General features: G+C 42.7%; 1 protein-coding gene across 2 annotated transcripts in view; it reads right to left on the bottom strand.

Moving 5' to 3' along the window:
* The window catches only part of csgalnact1a (chondroitin sulfate N-acetylgalactosaminyltransferase 1a), a 31,533-nt gene extending 16,212 nt beyond the window's left edge, over nucleotides 1-15,321 (bottom strand). The window contains exons 1-2 of one of the 2 annotated variants that reach the window (XM_076758407.1): nucleotides 15,156-15,321; nucleotides 2,869-4,207 (exon numbers count right to left, since the gene is read on the bottom strand). In XM_076758407.1, coding sequence (XP_076614522.1) covers nucleotides 2,869-3,685 — 817 coding nt within the window. In that variant the 5' untranslated portion in view covers nucleotides 3,686-4,207; nucleotides 15,156-15,321. The remainder of the gene's footprint in view (nucleotides 1-2,868; nucleotides 4,208-15,155) is intronic. The other variant, XM_076758408.1, reaches the window with a different exon arrangement.
* Between the last annotated feature and the right edge of the window lie 3,542 nt (nucleotides 15,322-18,863).

The following is an 18,863-nucleotide window of genomic DNA, read 5'->3' as shown; positions in this document are numbered from 1 at the left end:
AGAGAGGTGAACTTATGAGTGATGACCAAACAAGATAGTCAGAAGCTGTATTTATGTACAACAGTAATATACAGAATATAAGCCGATTTAAAAGGATACTCTGATTTGATGTTCTGCCCAAAGTCAGATGAGATGAGCATAAAGACTGAGAGCAGGTGGAAACAGCTGGTCTGGCTCTGTCCTAAGGTAAAACAAGACTCAGGGTTTACAGCCATGCTAGCGACTCCATGAAAACTACTTTGAACTTAATGTTAACATGCTCAATGTCAACCTGCTGGTGGCGCTAGAGGTAAAGTCAGGGGATCATCAGAGTCAGCAGGGTTGATCATCTGTGGACAATGAATGTCTTTGGCATCCAGCACCTCTGAAGCTCCTTGTTTTAACATCTTATATCTCGTTTGTTTTCCTGTATACTCTGCCTCAGTGTATCATTCTTTTGATTAATAAGGCTAGCTGTTTCCACCTGCTTTTAGTGTTCATGTTAAGCTAAGCTAATGATCTCCCGATTTCCTCTTCATCCTGAACAGACAGGCGTGAGAGTGCTGCCAATCTTCTCATTTAACCCTCAGCAAAAAGTGTTTTTAAAAAAACGCAGAAACTTTACATGTTGTAGCAGGAAATAAACAAAACAGGACAAAATGTAAATGTAGCCCAGGGTAAAAACAGCGAGTTTTAATGTCAGATCTTCGTTCTTGAGCCTGTTGTTCCTCTGTGTCGTTTCTGTTGCAGTGATTTTGTTTTTCCTGTTTTCTCCAGGGTACGGCTTTTGTTTAAATCCCTTGAGATTTCTGCGTTCCTAAAAGCCAAGGATCATGTTTTTCCATGTTAGTTTTAACATCTAATCTAGAAATGATCTGAAAAATAAACATTTTTCAAGGGAACGTCATTTTTAAGCATCAGCTTCTTCATTATTTCTTTGTCAACAATCCTTTGTGACAGACTAATACTGTGCGCATATGTGGGGAAAGATGGAGGGCACATGAGGCCACAGGCGGTATTATCCACGCAGTCTGCTGCTGCTGGGCAAAGAGCCATGACTGTACATATACATAGAGCACACCCGCAACACACATACGTGGAAAGAGAGGCTATTGTGGTCACCCACACTGGTTTTCTTGTTGCAGGCCTTAGGTCAGCTTGTTCGCTTGTTTTTCAATTACTCTGCTATTACAGGGATTATTACTTGCAAATAGACCCACTGATGCCTGTGGGGTAGAAAGAAAAGGGGAAATAGAATACAGAAAGCGAGAAGTGAAACCATGAGCGAAAAAAAAAAACGGGGAGAAAGAGGAAGAAAACACATCACTGGAACAGAGACACTGTCTTCAAAGAGAGCTTGGATGACAGAAAAAGAGCTGACTGACATTCACAAGAGGAAAGTACAGAATAAAGGGAAAGTGAAGAGCAAGTCAAAAAATAAAAAAGAAGAACAGAAAGATGTCTGCGGGCAAAGATTTACAGTCTGATAGCGGCTTGAAATTAAGGCCTTCCCGTTAAGTTGGCCAGTTTCCTGTGATGTGATGGGAGGCCTCATTTCCCAGAGAGACGTGATAAGCTTTCATTTAGTAAATACGCAGAGCAATTTAGACTAAATGCCTTCACTTCCTGTCTCTGTCTTTCTGTCTAAGTGCACTTTTCTGTCCCTTTCTAAGGACAGAACTCCGTGTCTGGCGAGTTCTCTTTGCATACCTCCACTGTTTGTGTGCAGTTTCAGCTCACTTGCTGGCTAATGCAGCCATGAAAGCTCCCTGAAGATGCTTTTGTCAGTCTGGCAATCTAGACTGCCTTTCACTTGTCTGGCTGGTTGGATAAATCCCCGCTTGTTCAAGATGTGCTTACAATCTGAGTCCATTAAGGAGCATTAGGAGCAAAATATGAGCAGGAGGTAGTCGCTGTTTCATTAAAAGCCAGCTGCCCTCTCCTGCTGTCTTGTTGAGGAATTGTTGAGGCCGTTTATGCGAGTACACACAAATACACACGAACGTATGCACATCGATTAAAATTGCTGTCACACACATAGATTACACAGGACCACACAAAAGCTCACACACATGCAGGGGCGCTCCACGCAGCGACCTATGGCTCATTTCCTCCAAGCCAGGTGCCCCTATTACTCACTTTAAAACCTCCACCCACTCACACACTGAAGATGGTGACCTTCACAGAGCAGATCACACACACTCACACACTCACACACACACAAATAGCACGTTCGAAAAGATGCTCCATGTGAATGAGGAGCAGCTGTGTTCATTTCCTGAGGTTGTGATCAGAGCTGTGCAAAACACACTAGGAGGATATCCTGGTTGTACACACACATACGCACATTTCTGACCTTCCAGGGATTCATGTACACAACATAAAAGATCAAAGTAACCCAGGCTGGAAGAAGAAAGTGAAGTATAGTGTATGCAATCCTGTCTCCAGGAAATTACATTTATATGGTGCTAATTTGTTTTCCCAATTATGCTGCGGTGACAAACCCTACATGATTATCTACACGAGGGATGCACAAAGTGAGTTAGCTGCTAATGTACTTTTTCTCAGAGCTATGCGCAATCCAACATAAACATCCAAACACATCTTGTGATAAACCTTGGTTAGGTTTATGCAAAGGAAGCAATTTAGTAAAACTTAGGGAAGGATGGTGATTGGATGTTTTGGTGGGAAATATTAAACACGTTGTCAGTGAATATTACACTAAAGATCAACATTTTGTGACCTGCCAGATATAATAATTAACATTTCCTCATCATGTTAACAGAAAACATAATCCAGGTGAAATTGCATTTCCTTCAGAACATGTCTACTGTTGCAAATAAGTAGTATATAAACATAATTTCTTGGAGAAATTTGATGTGTTCATACCTTCTACGAAGTCGGACGGTGAGTACACTTTGCTTGTTTGGGACCTTTCAGCTGCACTCCTGCTGTCTTGCTGGGATGATGGCGTGTTGAGGCTATGCAGGGCCGTCTCCAGCACCTCTCCCAGCTCCTCCCTCTTGTCCTTCCTCACAGGCTTCTCCTCGGGGTGGCGTGTCAGCCCCATCTCCAGCTGGTACACTCTCTGTAGGGTGAAACTCTCAAAGGGCACCACTGCGTACTCACTGGGCAACCTGGTGCCTGCAGTCACCTCAGCCTTCGACAGCTGGCTCCGCAGGAACTCCTGGAGGTCTGCCTGCTGGCTCTTTGGTCCCTGAGCCTCCCCGAGACCACCACCCTGTAAACCAGCTCCAGCTTCCTGTCCGTCTGCTGGGCCCCCAGCGGCTCTCTTCAGGCTCTCCTGTACTCCTTTCAGCTGCTGGCTACGCTCCTGCAAAGCCTCTTTGAGTTGAGCTATCTCCTTCTTCAAGGATGAGATGTGGAGGCGATGCTGCTCCTCGCGCTCTTGGAGTAGCACCTGATAAGACTGAACACCAGGGGATCCACCGCTTTGAGCCGGCCCAGCTCGGGCTCCTCCAGTCCCACCTGCTCCTGCTCCAATCCCCGGCCCTGTGCCCCCCAAGCTGGGGTGGATGGGTCCAGGGCGGGGCAGAGCATGACTCAGTGGAGGGTCGTCAGAATGCGGCGGACTGCAGGTCATCACGTAGAGGAGCGACAGGGAGCAGCATAGGAGGACCAGCACGCCTCCAACACGAGAGACCCAGGATAGTAGTCCGCGCCGCAACATCGCTGCGTGTAGCATCAAAACTCACTGAGTTACACAGCCATCACACACACACACACAGAAATATCATGTAACCTCACACACTCCAGCTGCGATGATAAGAGTCCATTGGTGATTATGTTCCATCACCCAGTGAGGAGGCCGGGTACTTATCACTGTGAGGTCATTCAATCTGAATTAGGTCATTGCCCCTCCACTGCATGAGATTGTAACTTGTTTTGTCATTGGCAAAGTGAATGCGTGAGCGTCAAAAGCTCCATGGCCTGCTAGACATCATTACATTGTTACATCATCTATCACTCATACGTGACTCATCTGTTCGCATGTGTTCTGACTCTCTCAGTCAGTCCATGATGTCCTCTTCCTGTCTGCCTGCCTGTTACCAAACACGGGGAAAGAGTCTCAGGAAACGTCTGGGAACGGTCGAACACGCAGCCACATCAGGCCGGGTGAAGCAGGGTGATGCATGTGGCAAAAATGCTACATCTCTTGAGAAAGTAAATCCTCACTGGCCAGCGGTGGTTTCCTCATGTTGTTATCCTGATGGAGACACCAGAAAGGAGAGAGACAGAGGGCTTTGTCATCAGAGTGACAGTTATTCTTAACATCTCGACCTCCACCAACTCACATCAACATTATTTGTGTCAGAAACATGCCAGGCCTCTTTCACATGGCTGCTTAGGATGGCAAAGGGTTTAACTGCCTTCGCCAAACTAAGCATTCCTTCAGCGCTGCAGCTCCTGGAAAACAATGTTGTCACTGATGTGGGAGAATAAGAGTGCAAGGGTGTGTGCTTAAGAGTGTACAAATGACACTGCGTATGTGTTATTGTGAGTGTGTGTTCGGTGGGTGCAGAGGAAAGAAACTGGGACATGTATTCTATCTATACCTGCAGTATATAAAGTACATGCAGTACACTGCTAGACTGCTCTCTAGTTATTTATTTATTTATTTAAGTTTTATTTAACCACAGCGTGTCTTCAGATACAATATCTCTTTCGCGAGACCTAAAATTACATCCTTGCCTATTTAAAGCCATTACATTCATCATGAAGCATTTTTTAATGTGATGTTTGAAGGATTGCAACAAAGGCAACATTTCCAAATAAAGTTTCTCTCATGGTTTATTTTCAGCTCAGGGTTCAAACCTCTGGGTGCTTCAGTTTCCCCGCTGCCCCTGCGAAGAATACACGACTATAGATAAAGGACGGATTTGAAGTGTTACATGAAAAGGGAATTTTGCCTTGTTCAAAATGGATATTAATGATTAGCCATTAACCAACTCCTGACAGTAGCCTTTTATTTATGGGATGGGGGTGACAGTGGTACATTTTCTCATCTAACAGCCTACCGGTAAGGAAGTAAGAGTTATTTTCCAAAATGTCACACGAGTGATTTAAATATGAGACTACAGCATGTTGTATGTTAGCGTAGCTTAGCATAAAGACTGGAAACAGGGGTAAACAGCGAGCATGCCTCTGTCTGAAGGTAACAAAGTACACCTTCAAACAGCTCAGAGGACTCACTAATTAGCATGTTGAATTTGGTTTGTTTAATTCGGACCAAAATCAAAGTGTAAAAACTACAAATTATGGATTTTGTGGATAAATAACAAGGCTCTTAGCTCTTGCTCAATATTTAGTGTAGAGGCATCGCTATTCTCATCTAACTCTCAGCAACAAAGCAAGTAAACGTACTTCACTCTGGCTCTCAAGCCAAGAAGGTGATCATAATGTGATCATTAACAAATATGGCCATATATATGTGTGTGTGTGTGTGTGTGTGTGTGTGTGTGTGTGTTTCTGCGGGATGGTGTTTCAGTGTTTGACTTACAGTATGTATCTGTAAATGTATCTCTGTGTATCAGTCTCAGTCTCTCTCAGCTCCCCACACAGTCAGCTCTTTGACGGGGCTGCATGAAGCCGAGCCTAATGAAAGGGTTAGTATATGGCACGAGTGAATACTGGACTGTGCTCTAACAGACGCTGAATCAGTAGAGACAGGGCGTCTCTCCAACAGGACCTCCGCTGCCGACTTAGAAAATGTTTGAGGAAAGGGTGCTCTGGGAAAAGTGGGTGAGTGAGAGCTGGAGAGCAAAATATGGCGGCTGTGATGGAGTATCATCCTTTCAATTAGAGAAAAATCCTTATGATGTCATTATATGAGTCCATAAATCCTCAGAAAAATATGGCATGACATTAATGGTGTGGTGGAGGTTTAATAACGTTCTCTGGTTAGTTCACAAGCGGCTCTCATTACTCTTGTATCCACGTGATCGCAAGCTGGGAACCTTTAAATAATTACATCACTTCTCCCAGATGACTTTGACTTTCCTGCTTTCATGGCATCCTGTAACAAACTACACTAACGCCAGTTAAAGTGACCACAAACTAACGAGGGCCCACATTTAGTTCTGACATTGCAGAGGTCAATTTGCCTTTTTACTGGGGAACAAATGCGATGCTTTGAATTTTTAACTATAATAAGACAGTCAGAAGCAGATCCAACATGCTTACAACAAATACCACTAAGTTACTCCTTCTGAAACAACATAGGATTTTAATGATACAAGAACTTTGTTGGATCAACAAGGATATTCACCAAAGGACACGCAGTTTACAATTATATACATCAGAGAAGTTTGGTAAAGGAGAAAGGATTTTAAAGCAAAACACCATTAGCTAGTTTAGCATAAGGACTGGAAATAGGGGCAAATAGCCTCGTCCAAAGCTAAAAAAAATCCACCTACCACCACCTAAACCTCACAGATAAACACATTATATCTAAGTCGCCTAATGAGCACAAAAAAACAAAAGGTAAAAGGTACAAATTGTGGATTTCTTGTTTGGACAGAGCTACGTGAGCTTAGACAAAGCTATGCTAACTGACTAAGCTTGCATGCTAACAGACATGGAAATATTTGTAGTTTTACGGGAAATAGTCCAGGTCATAACTTCCCCTAAACCCACTTAACTGTCATGTTTGCTAGCTATTTCCCCTGCTTCCAGTTTTTATGCTATGCTAAGGTAGCACAGTCTTGGTTTTAGCATCATATTTAGCATACAGACGTGACTGTGCTATTGAGCTTCTCATCTGACTCTCAGCAAGAGCGCAAATAAATAACTACTCTTTAAAAATAGTTAACTATTTTTGCTGTCAACTCACATACTGTTAATCAACCAACTGACAGCACATTATAAATACATAAAACACAGTACGCTAATGTCATACATGATACTGACACGATAATGACACACATCTGTACATGACGGCGCTGTATTTCTTCCCCTGTGACACTGCAGAGACGTGTTGCTTTTAAAAACAATCACCAAACATGTCACAGAAACAATAGAGGTGCAGATCCTCCGTGGGCGAAGCAGTGAACCCCTGATGTTAAGCTACAAGAGAAAGATTCACCGCTGAAAGGAGGCTGCTGTGACGGAGATTTACGAGCAGAGGCTCACAGTCAAACCGCTGCGTCTCACCGGGAATGAATGAGTTGATTCAGTCCTGGTTTTCTGACTCCCCGTGGGGAAGGGCATGGCTGCAGCGCAGGAACACGGCAGCTAAATAATCATGTTTGATTTTATTGGTGGTGGGATGTCGAAACAGGGGTCTGTAATTTCCTGCTTTGTGTTACCGTACTTGTTTCCACATGATGCTTATCTCTAAAGTATTTACTGAAAAAGCGTGTGTTTGATAGGTGATATTTATATTTCCATTACTCACTGTGTAGAACGGTAGTTATCATAGTACCATGGTGATGAGGTACAACAATAAATATATTATCTTTGTACTGTTTTCAACTGAGTGCATGTCAAAAAGGATTAGCAAGTCATCACATTCTGTTTTACTGATGTCCTGCAGAGCGTATCCAAAATTTATGGAGGCTGGATCGTACGAGAAATTATTACGAAATCCATGAAATAAATTTCCATTAAACTAAACAGTTTAATGGAAGCAGTGCTGTACTTTCTTCTTAGTGTTTTTATCCATGTTTAGTGTTCTCCAGACAAAATAAATACCTCATCAACTACTGGATGGATTTCCATGATATCCTGAGAGACATTCATGGTGTCATGTAGATGAATCTTCAGTACTTTGGTGATCGCCTCACTCACGTTTTATCCAGTGACGTATCTCAAGACTTCATACAGATGTCAGTGTTTCCCGACCAATGTGTTTTCTGTGCATGTGTTTTTACTTTTTTTGCAATTTCGCAATCACTAAACTTTTTCTGTCGCGCCACCATGAGGTTGACATTTGTGGTTTTGAGTGAAATATCTCAACAGTTACTCAACGGACTGCCCTGAACTTTTGTGCAGACACCCTCGGGTCCCCAGACGTTTAGCCTAGGTTAAATTTTCAGTGTGTCCAATACTTTGGTTGATGACCAAATATCTGCAAAACTCATGACATTCCCATCAGGGTCAAGGAGCGTGGAAGACGTTTTCCACTTGAATTCCAGTTTATTTCTGTGTTACCTGGATACCATACAGAAAACCTTGTTGGTGAGATACTTAAGCTGTTTTCCAGTACACCCAATTTGAGAGGAAATGACATCATTTGAATACGTGACTTGACATTTGGCACCTCACCAAAACACCCTGCCCTGACTTCACCGAATATCATGCACATTTTCTGTGCGTGATCCAAATTTTACAGTTTAATCTCAGTGGCAGCCAACTTCAACAGACACAAAACTCAGAGTGAACCTGAAATTTGACAGTTCCTGTTTTTCTCTGCGTGGAGCTGCGACTTCCCTCTCTAACTCTGTGTCTGGCAGGACAAGCACCTGATAACAATTTCCTGGCGTTTGTTTCAACCTTAACTGCTCATGCAGCTCCGGCACAGGCTCCACCTCACGGAGCGGCGTTTGCCAAAATCCTCTTTGCATAGCAGAACTAATAAATCTACATACTGTCAGGCTTGTTTACCAACAGAGAAACAAGGCAGATTTCTTCCACTTCCTGAGATGACATAACTGATAAATGTGTTTTCCCTCTTATCACATATTTCATTCTCTCTGCTGGAAATAGACACAGAGATGCAGGGACGAGAGTGGGAGAGGGTCAAAGACAGAGAGATGAAATAAATAATCAGGCTGTCATAAAGGAGAGAAAAAGAGAGTGGAGAAAGAGAATGATTTAGTATTCGGTGGCCAGAGATATTTCCAAAGCAGAGCTCTGCAGCATCTGGTTCAGCCTCCGAAATCACCCCCCCCCCCGCTGCTGCTTCCTGCCCACAGGGCTTTTGTGTGTGTCATTCAATTTGAGTGTATCTACGTGTGAATGTGTATATCTGTTCTATTTGTGACAAAAATATAATGCCGCTCCGAAAACACCTGTTAAAAAGTGCTGTTTATCCTGGCGAAAATAAGCCAGAAAGGGCAAAAAGAGCGTGAGAAAAAAAGAGAGAGCGGTGAGCGAGGAGCAGGAACTACAGGCATTTGCTGTCGGAAAAACAGAAAGAATGAATTTCTTCTCTGTCCTCTGCCCTATTTTCTGCTTGTCAGTCACACTAATACAGCAGAAATCACACACAGGTGACAGGTTATCTGTGTGTGTGCGTGCTCCTCTCTGCACTACAGCCAACACAGGTCAACCTTCAAATGTGTGAGGCCTTTGAGAAGCAACCCCGTGACCCTCTCATCGTGACAAATGCAGCATCTCAGCCCCGCTGTTGGACTTAAAGAGCCGATTCTCTTCGCTCGCTGCTGGTATTTAATAAATTCGAGCTCAAGCAGGTCACTCTTAAAGAATAATGTCTGCAATGAGATCATACACTATGAGTTCTTTTCAGAGGTAGACACACTCTGCAGATGCATTAAATGAGAGGGTTTGAGTGTGAAGGAGAGTGAGAGAAATTGCAGCAAAGAGAGGAAACCACAGAGACGATAATGTATGTATAAGATAATCTGCTTTAAAGCATCTTATCAGCGTGTTTGCATGCTGCGGCTGTTTAACCTCAAATTCTACGCTCCGTTTTTGCCGACTTTCTTCATACGTCTGAGTTTTTTGGTTTTTAAAAGTATTTTTCTTTCTGTTCTTAGGCGCCATTGTTTTTCCATTTCCTGGAAATCTATGTGCGAACTCATGAAACTTGTTTTCATGAGTTGTGTAATCCATAACAGCAAGCATCCAGTCTGTATAAGTTTTGCCAAAGTTACATAATCACTGCAAGATTCATCAGCTTAAAGTGGTGCTCCATTGATTTAGTGCTGCACTTCCATAAAGTTGGGGGACTTGAGGGAGAAGAATTAAAATAAGGACGGTTAAAATCAGATCAGCCGAAGCTAAAGCAATATTTATGGTGGTGCATTAAGGGCTTTAAAGGGGCAGCTGACCCCAAAATTGAAAACCCATTTTTTTCCTCTCACTTGTCGTACTATTTATCCATCTAGATTGCTTTGCTATGAGCTGTTCTGGTGATAAAGTACACTCTCACCACTTTCCTAACCCTAGCCTGACACTGCCAGCTCGGTGAGATTAGCTCATAGCTAGCTGATACGGCTAATGAGGACGTCGTTAACATTTGCATCCCATGCTGTCTAGAGCATGAGTGACTCCGCTCATCCAGGAGGAGATGCACACTTCCCCCTGTGCAGTGATGTGGTTGGAAGGTGTCGTTTGGTAGAAAGAAAACAGTTCCTACATGAAACTACACACAGCAAGGTCTGTGGATTATCTTGAGTAACCAGGTCATGATTTCCGCAAAAAGACGCTGCTGCAACACAAGCCGAGTGCCATCTAGTTCCATTACATCAGAGAGAAGGCAGACGTCTCCACAGCCAAAATCTCCAGAACTTGGCAACTGGCACCAAAACAATCAGGGCTGATGTGCGCTTTCTCAAAAATTAAATATACGTCAGGATAACTGACTATGGAGACAACCAAATGCGACCGCAAGAACTGTGATTGGTCAGCTTACGTGTTCCACTGGTTTCTAAAGCTGGCACACGTTGCTGAAAGTGATTCAATGCGAATCTTTTCTTATTTTATGCAACACACGTCTAAAGAAGTGAACACAGTTGGAAATATACTTAAAGCTCTGTGCATCTGTCTGGTGGTGTGAGGCCAATGCAGGAAAACCAGTGTTGAACTATAAATCAGCATTTGCACAGTAGGTATTTATGGCAGGACTGCTGCTAATCGAGCTTCAGATATCAACATTTCAACACATAATGCAACCAACAGCGTTGCTTTGTTAGACCATCCCTGACTGATAAACGCCCGGGTCTTTCAAACTCATCCCCCCGATTCTAACACAGGCTTTTTGTTTTTAATGAATCATCTTTAAAAGCCAAACTGAGATAACTCTGCATGACATCATGGGCATAGACTTAGCAAAGCTCCTCCAGAGCCACTGAAGACATTATACAACTGTTTCCACAGGCTGAGAAGTACTCAGCAATGATGAGTAAGCTGATCTTGATGTGTTGTTCCCCATTAACAGCCTGCATGTGACCTCACGATAATGAAACTTTGACAAAAAATAATGCAGACTTGATGTTAAACACGGCGAATTACACAACTGAAGAATGTTTCCAGAAGCAGCAAAGATTTTCATGTGGTGCAGTAGTTAATGCAAACAGCGGATGCTGTTCAATTTTCTTAATCACAGTGGTTTTCAAAATGCTTAGCTGTTATGTAAATGGACTGAAACATGCACAACCACTGCTGAGGTTCTGACAAGATGCTCACAGTTTCTCATCCAACGCTCATCTAAAAAGTACACACATGCACACATGTTTATATGTGAACGCATGGATGCATTAATCTTTTAAACAGCACCCCCTCCTCACATATACATCCACACTCTAGCAGAAAGTGGCCTCTGTGATCATGACAAACAACCTGATAAACCACAGGACCATGCATGTTTATGCTCCGCTCCATGCTGTCTGTCTATGTCTCTCCAGCCTGCCTTCCTACAGCCTCTCGTGGGCTGCGTATTTGTTACAGGTCAGGGATGTTAATGTGTTTTCATGTGCATGTTGGCCTCAGTGGATGTCAGGGCTTCTTCTTCTCAGACAGCTCTGTCTGAACCTGCCCTCCGGCTATCGTACTGTAGAAATGAGGAATGTCCTCTTGGGAGGAAACAAGGAGAGGAGAGGAGAGGAGAGGAGAGATTAATTAAGATAAATGTAAAAATGAGTGGAAAAAAAAGGGCTGGTGAGAGCGTCAACTATGCCCACAGATTACTTGAGGGAACTATTAAGCTGGTAGATCAGATACATGGTGTGAGGAGAAAATGAAGTATAAAGTGAGCATGTGGGAGGAAAAGGAGAGGAGAGAAGCAGAGAAAGGTTTCTTTGATGTCTCTTGTCCCCTCAGGTGATTCTCCCTCCCATTCATTAGGGGGCCGGTTTCCCCGGAACCTTCCTGTCGACGAGCCATCTGGAAGGCCCTTAAAAAACACCACATTACACTCCTGTACTTCACTGCAAGCGGCCCATGTTAACATTCACCAGCACCCCCCCCCCCTTTCTCTGCGTTGGTCCTCAAAGTGTCCCATTTCTTCACAGTTAGGTTAGATTGTATCAGATGAAACTTTAATGGGTCCCATGGGGGAAAATGGGTCATTCCAGCAGCAGAGAATATAGACAGACAGACAGACATACAGACAGACAGACATATAGATAGATAGAGAGATTTAGCATCAGAGCTAAATCTAGAGAGCAGAAACGGCAAAAGACGCTAAGCTTCCCATTTCTCATTTCTATCACTGTATATCTGTAAAATCTTAAATCTTTCGTTTTTGCACCAACAAAACCAAAAGGACACTTGCGGCGTATTTGGTGTCATCAGATCACATGACCTCCTCAAAAATGTGGAGGTTTGTTCCCAGCTCAGAGACGTGTAACACAGTCCTTGTGAGGCTAACAGAGGAACTTTTTACATGTATTTATAATAATCAGCAATACTGGAAGCTAAAAGACAAAAGTGATGTTCAGGCCACATTAGGTAAATATGATGGGAGAGGTTTTCTGGTCTGGAGTTTGACATGAGACATCAAAAAAAGTTTCAATTTCACAGGGAAAAAGAGGGATTTTGATATAAAAGTACTCAAAATTGTTTGTTGTTTAAACATTTTTAGTAGTAATGAGAGATAAATGTGCAATTAAAACCAGATAAAAGATGGGAAAAAGTGTTTTTCATTTGAGTGTCTCTTTAAGCGATCCCTATCCAAAAAAACGTTGTTGTATCGTTAGCGAATTGTCTTAAATGTCGATGGCGGTCTCAGCTTTAAGCATCCAGGATCTGTCTGGCTCTTGTCAAGAACATGGAGATGTGCTTTGTTAGCATTTAAAGACAGAAGCAGTATGTGTCGGCCATCATAAACGAGGGACTCTGATTTATATCCAAAATGAACCACAGGGAACACAAACATTGATTTTAGTGCCTGTTGGAGTCAAAATAACAAGATTGATCTCTTCCATCAACCAGTGCTACAATAACAGCCACCACCCAATTGTACAATGTGCTGTGTACTGTCTGCCTGCAGACAGGAGAAATTAGGTGGCACTCCCTCATTCTGTAAAACACAATGAAAAACCACAGGACAATGCTGATAGGGCACAGCTCATCTCTGCGTAATTGTGGGGAAATATAATAAATCTTGGTTTGTCCAGCAAGACACTCTGTCAAATGCCTCTTCACAGTTGCTGATGGGGATTTTACGAGCGGAAAATTGCGAATAGCTGATAATATAAGTGGGCAAAACAACAGGGGTTGACACAAAATAAATAAATCCAGCGAGTCTACAAATCCCATCCGTTCATCTCAGCCATTCACCTGCAACACACCGTCATAACTGCACATCATCACCTTTGCAATTCTCGCCGCTTGTGCAACAGAGGTCCACTGGATATGAATCTATCGTAGGGAAATGTTTGGCAAATGAGTTGTGAAAGACGTTGACAAATGCGAGCTCATTACTTCCCTCCTCTCCCTGGACAGTAAACTGCCACACAGACATTAGCACCGAGCTGAGCAGAAGCATTTCTCAACAGTGGGCTCTTCCCTTGCGAAGGTGCGCGGCTTGTGGTTTGTTTTTAGCAGTTAGAACAGGTCTTTGTGTTGCTGTACTGCAACAGCTCCACCCTCTGCTGTTGAAAAATCATACCAGTTTACCTGAACGACAGTCGGCCCAGGAGGCAATAAACCCCTCAGTGCCATTCAGAAGCTCTCCATTTATTTTAATAGATTTCTATAAACCCGCATTATCTAAATGAGCAAGGGCAACTGTAATATCATCAGCTTGTCAATATGCTGCAGGGACATTACATCAGTGCCATTAAAATGTCCTGCCTGGTTCTGTTATTTGATCTGTGAAACATGAGAGTGCACGCAACCTGCACGGCAACACGAAGTCATAACACGCACACACTCCCATGCTCATTGACGTGCACTGAACACACATGTAGGACACGCACACATATATTGAGCATCTGATAGGGGGCAACTTTATCTTCCAGGCACAGGAAGCACATATATGTCATTCAGTATCACATCACGTTTTCTAGTTTTTCACTCATATAAGGTGCAGGCATATACAGTAATTTAGCCTGAGCATACAGTATGTGTACACTCGGCAAAATCTTTCTCCTCTCTGCTTGCTAAACAACCTCAAATCCCACATAATCTCCAGTTTCATTCTCCCAATATGAGAAAAACAACTCTGGCAGCTTGCAAAGCAAATATTTCAGGGTGCTAGGTGCCTGTTAGTGAGTGCACTAAGCAGGATTAGGACCATTTTCCTGATAAAACCTCCAGCACACTCACTATGCTGTGTACTGTATGCATGCGCTCGTGTGTGTGTGTGTGTGTGTGTGTGTGTGAGAGAGAGAGAGGGAGAGAGAGAGAGATGCAGGGGAATACTGTTGAAAAGAAGCCTCCACTTTCACTGAGTGCATGTAATTTTATTATCTGGGTGTACTCAACAGAAATTATTGTGGGCGGGTTTTTCTTTTTTTCTTAAATTCCTCCATGTGATTTTGCTTTCAAGTGACCCAAAACATGACTCACACATGGATAACCTGGCTGGTCATCGTGAGTCTTTGCTGTTAAGGACCGTTTCATGTCTATGAAATAGGAGAGAAAAGTGTGCATCTACTCAAAGGATGAAGAAAAGCTCCTCAGTGAGAACAAGCGAGCGCTTCAACACTCAGGAAACCAAGTTACACTCACACATCAGGCATCTTTTCTAAACGTGTCAGCTTTCATAGTCAAAGTGTGCCCATAAAGTGCGTTATGGGAAATACATGACTTAATTTCATTACAATTTCTAGCTGTTTTTTCCATTATTTCTCACAAGCAGTAGCTGGATGCTGTGTCCTGTAAACACAGCAAAGTTGAAGTTGACGTTGAGCTGCGTGAGAATGATCACCACAGGCGCACTATCAAGATTCTGTGGTAAGCATGTTCACACTGTCACTACCGCCAGGCTACATCTGTAGTTTACACTGTTAAAAAAACACGCTCACCCGGCCAGCTGACCTCTTGCTCCCGCAGTCGTTGCTTCAGTCCATCCTGAGTGGAGGTTTTGTTTTGTCCCGGTGCGGCGGTCCCGTCCTGCAGCCCCCGCCGGTCCACAGCCGACACATGCGGAGTGCAGGCGCGGGTGTGAGCGTTTGTACCACCGAGTATCGTGAAGCCTGTCGGGGAGATGGAGAATAACACCGGAACATGAGGGCTGCTGCCTTCAAAATAAATATGATTGTCGAATAACCGCAAATAAACTCGATTTTACCAAATCACGCATGTATAAAGAGGTTTAAGCGCATTTTATGACTGTTAGCTAACCTACCGGTTTCTCGATGCTGAAGTTTTACTGGTTCTTCGAGGGTTAACATTTTAGTATGTTTTGATAGATTTACCTGGTCTAAATTACCTTAAGTGTGACCCAGAGTGGGACAATAAATATCTCTGGTTTAAAAAAATAGTTAGAAATTTTGGGAAATGCGCTTTTTCGCTTCCTTGTTGAGAGTTTAAACGCTAACGTTAGCTTAGCTCTTATTGTGGAAACGGAAAGCTAGTTTGGCTCCGTCTAAAGTCTGCCGACCAGCACCGCACTTTCTAAGATAGGAAGTTAGCCTACGCTTTGTTTGCTTAATCCGTACATAAAATACATTAAACAAGTATACAAACGGAAATGTACGGTTTTGACATGGTTAGGAACCGGACTACTCCTTGACTTCACCATGTACCTCATGTTGAAGTCCACCAAGCCAACCCGCAGACACTCCAGGAAGTTACCGGAAGCTTTTGGATTCGTGACTTTTTACAGATTCAGGCTAGCAGTTTCCTTCTGCTCTCAGCTTTTGTGTACAATACTATCGGTTATTCTCAGTGGTGGAAAACAACTACGTACATTTACTCAAACACTGTACTTAAATATAGTTTTGAAATCCTTTGACTTCAGAATTTCAATTTTCTGCTACTTTATACTTTTACTCCACTATATATATGTATCTGACAACTTTAGTTACATGTTCAGATTAATAATACAAAACATAATCAACAAATAAATTAAGATGATAGGTTAAAATAAGACTTTAATGATCCAAGATTTCCCAGCAGTATAGAAACTAATTAATATGAGCCTCACCTTTAGCAGCCGCAATAGTACATTGGATATGATTCTGAAATTAGCCAGTCTGCATGGTAACTACTTCTACTTTTGGTACTCTATGCGTGTTTTGATGGTAGTACTTTTGTCTACTGTGGTATTACTATTTTTACTTAAGTAAAAGATCTCAGTGCCTCTTCCACGGCTGGGTGTCATACATAGCGATAGTACTTGTTTGGGGTCAGTTGGACCGCAGAGAGGTCAAAGGCCATCAACAAATATGCGTTTTATTTTGAAGGTTTTGAGCGGAAGTCCCCTTTCTTCACATTGTGAACTTGACACTAGCGCTCTCTCGTACAGGGTCCGCCGGTCCTCCCAGCTCTCCTCCCTCCCTCCCCGCCGGCTCTCACATAAAGACAGCCTTGTTAGTTGATTCAAGACACCGTTACAGCAGCAGGAAACACTACCGCCTTTCATTTCCAAAGCCAACAAGACGTCCAATCAACGTGAAGTCGACATAAAGATGCATCTTAATTTGAACGGACCCGAGAGGTCTCTACAGACGGGGGTCTCAATCAGACAGCAGGCAGAAAGCAAATAGAAAAAAATAGAAAGCTCAGGTCGATATGGATAAAATCATGTGGATTTCAGTTAATTATGTAGTGACTCGTGTTTGACTAAAAATCACAATATTCCTCTAAAGACTCATATGTGTGCATACATCAATTACCTTCTTACCATTACACACCGTTGGAGGAAGTACTCAGATCTTTTACTTAACCAAAAACAGCAAAACACAGTGTAAAAATACTCTGTTACAAGTAAGAGTATTGCATTCAAAAGTCTATCATCAAAGTCTCTTTAGTCATTTCTCAAGCCAAGATAATAATAATAATGATAAATTTTATAGCACCATCTATACAAGACATGAAAAGAAAGAACATGCACCAAGTGCTTCACATATATCAAAGGGATATAAAATGAATGTAAGATAAAACAGAGAATAAAACCCACTTGATAACAACGGTAAAGATAAGTTAAGTAAGGATGAAAATAGAAAACATTTGCTGTTTTTTGTCATACATGACAGTAAACTGGATATCCTTGTGTTTTAGACTGTTAGTTGGACAAAACAAGACATTTTTAGAAAATTCTAACAAGCATTTTTCACAGTTTTCTGACATTTTATGGTCCAAAGGATTAATCCATTTAATTTAGAAAATAAGTGACAGATTATTCAATGATGAGAGTAATCATCAGTTACAGCCCTAAATTACTTCAGGTCATCTCCTACAAAAAGTAACAATAGTAATGATCAACTCACTCCTGATACGAGCTTTTCTTCATGAGCTCACTGGATAAGTTTCAGTATTAATACAGTCACACACCCTTACACCCACATGAGTAATGTCATTTCCACTTAGACTGCGTCCCATGACCAGATAACGACAGACCAGAACATTAAAGATCCCCTCCAAACACATCTGAATACTAACCAAAACACTCTGCTGAATAATAATGTGTGTCAAGCAAAGACTGTAAAAAAAAGATGGATGACGCATCTCTACTTCCTTCCACTGCACAAAAATGAAGTTAAAATATCCCGGACACATCAAGGTCCCGCCCATAGACATGTTGCTGTAGCTGTCAATCAGGATGTCACACCCTTTTTATAGCATCATATAAAACCAAACTTATCAGAAAAATGAATATACACACCTAAAACGAGAGACACCATCTTAAGGAAAAAACCTTTTGACATGTACTTTGATTTTTTTGGTTTGGCTCATGCCAACATGGAGGGGGCGGGATAAAATTACACCGGCTCCTTCTCCCTCAGTGAAATGTCCAGAATCTATGCAGATGTTATTTGAGAGGTTTGCACTGAACGTGTCTCCTCCTCCATTGAAAAGTCTGTTCTCAGTGTAGAATCATGCTCTCAGTGAGATCGAAGGCGAGCAGAGAAACTTTCATCGTTCAGCAGATGAATGAGAAAACAGCCCTGTAGTATCAACCTCTGCATGTTTATCCTTCTGCACAGTGAAGCTCCAAAACACAAAGAAACAAGAACAGATTTCTGAGTGGAGGGCGAGAAAACACCTCATCATGAAGCATTATTAGCATTATGAGTGCCTCAAGTGAAGTGACCTGAGCGGGTAAACTGTCCTGAATTTAAGCACCACGTTCTCATTTGACAAAACAGCGACCCCATGTGGTTTACTGTGAAGCTGCAGCTTCCACAAAAGGGCACCAGAGGGATGATTCAAACTGGATCAACACAGTTCAGTTTCTAGTGGATGTCAGAATACATCAGTGGCTTTGCCGCTTTCTAACGTGTCGTTTTCTTTGAGGAGTTGCATCAGTTTATCCTGTGACAGACGGCGAGATCTGGGAAGCTCCTTTCTCTGCACAGTCCTCTGAGACCTGCCTGTGATGAAGGGCGGCCTCAATACACCTGAACCGACCCGAGGAGAACCACAATCCCCGGCCCAACTTATGCCTGAACGAAGCCTTTGAAGCCTTGCAGCATTTAATATTACAAAGCAGATCAGGAGCGACTGGCCTGTGCAGACTCATCATAATGTCATCATGTCTGCTGGATGTTTTATGTACAAAGTGATAA

The sequence above is a fragment of the Chaetodon auriga genome, chromosome 19 (genome assembly GCF_051107435.1).
Source record: "Chaetodon auriga isolate fChaAug3 chromosome 19, fChaAug3.hap1, whole genome shotgun sequence".
In the NCBI taxonomy this organism is placed as follows: Eukaryota; Metazoa; Chordata; class Actinopteri; order Chaetodontiformes; family Chaetodontidae; genus Chaetodon; species Chaetodon auriga.
This window is presented reverse-complemented; position numbering and strand designations above follow the sequence as displayed.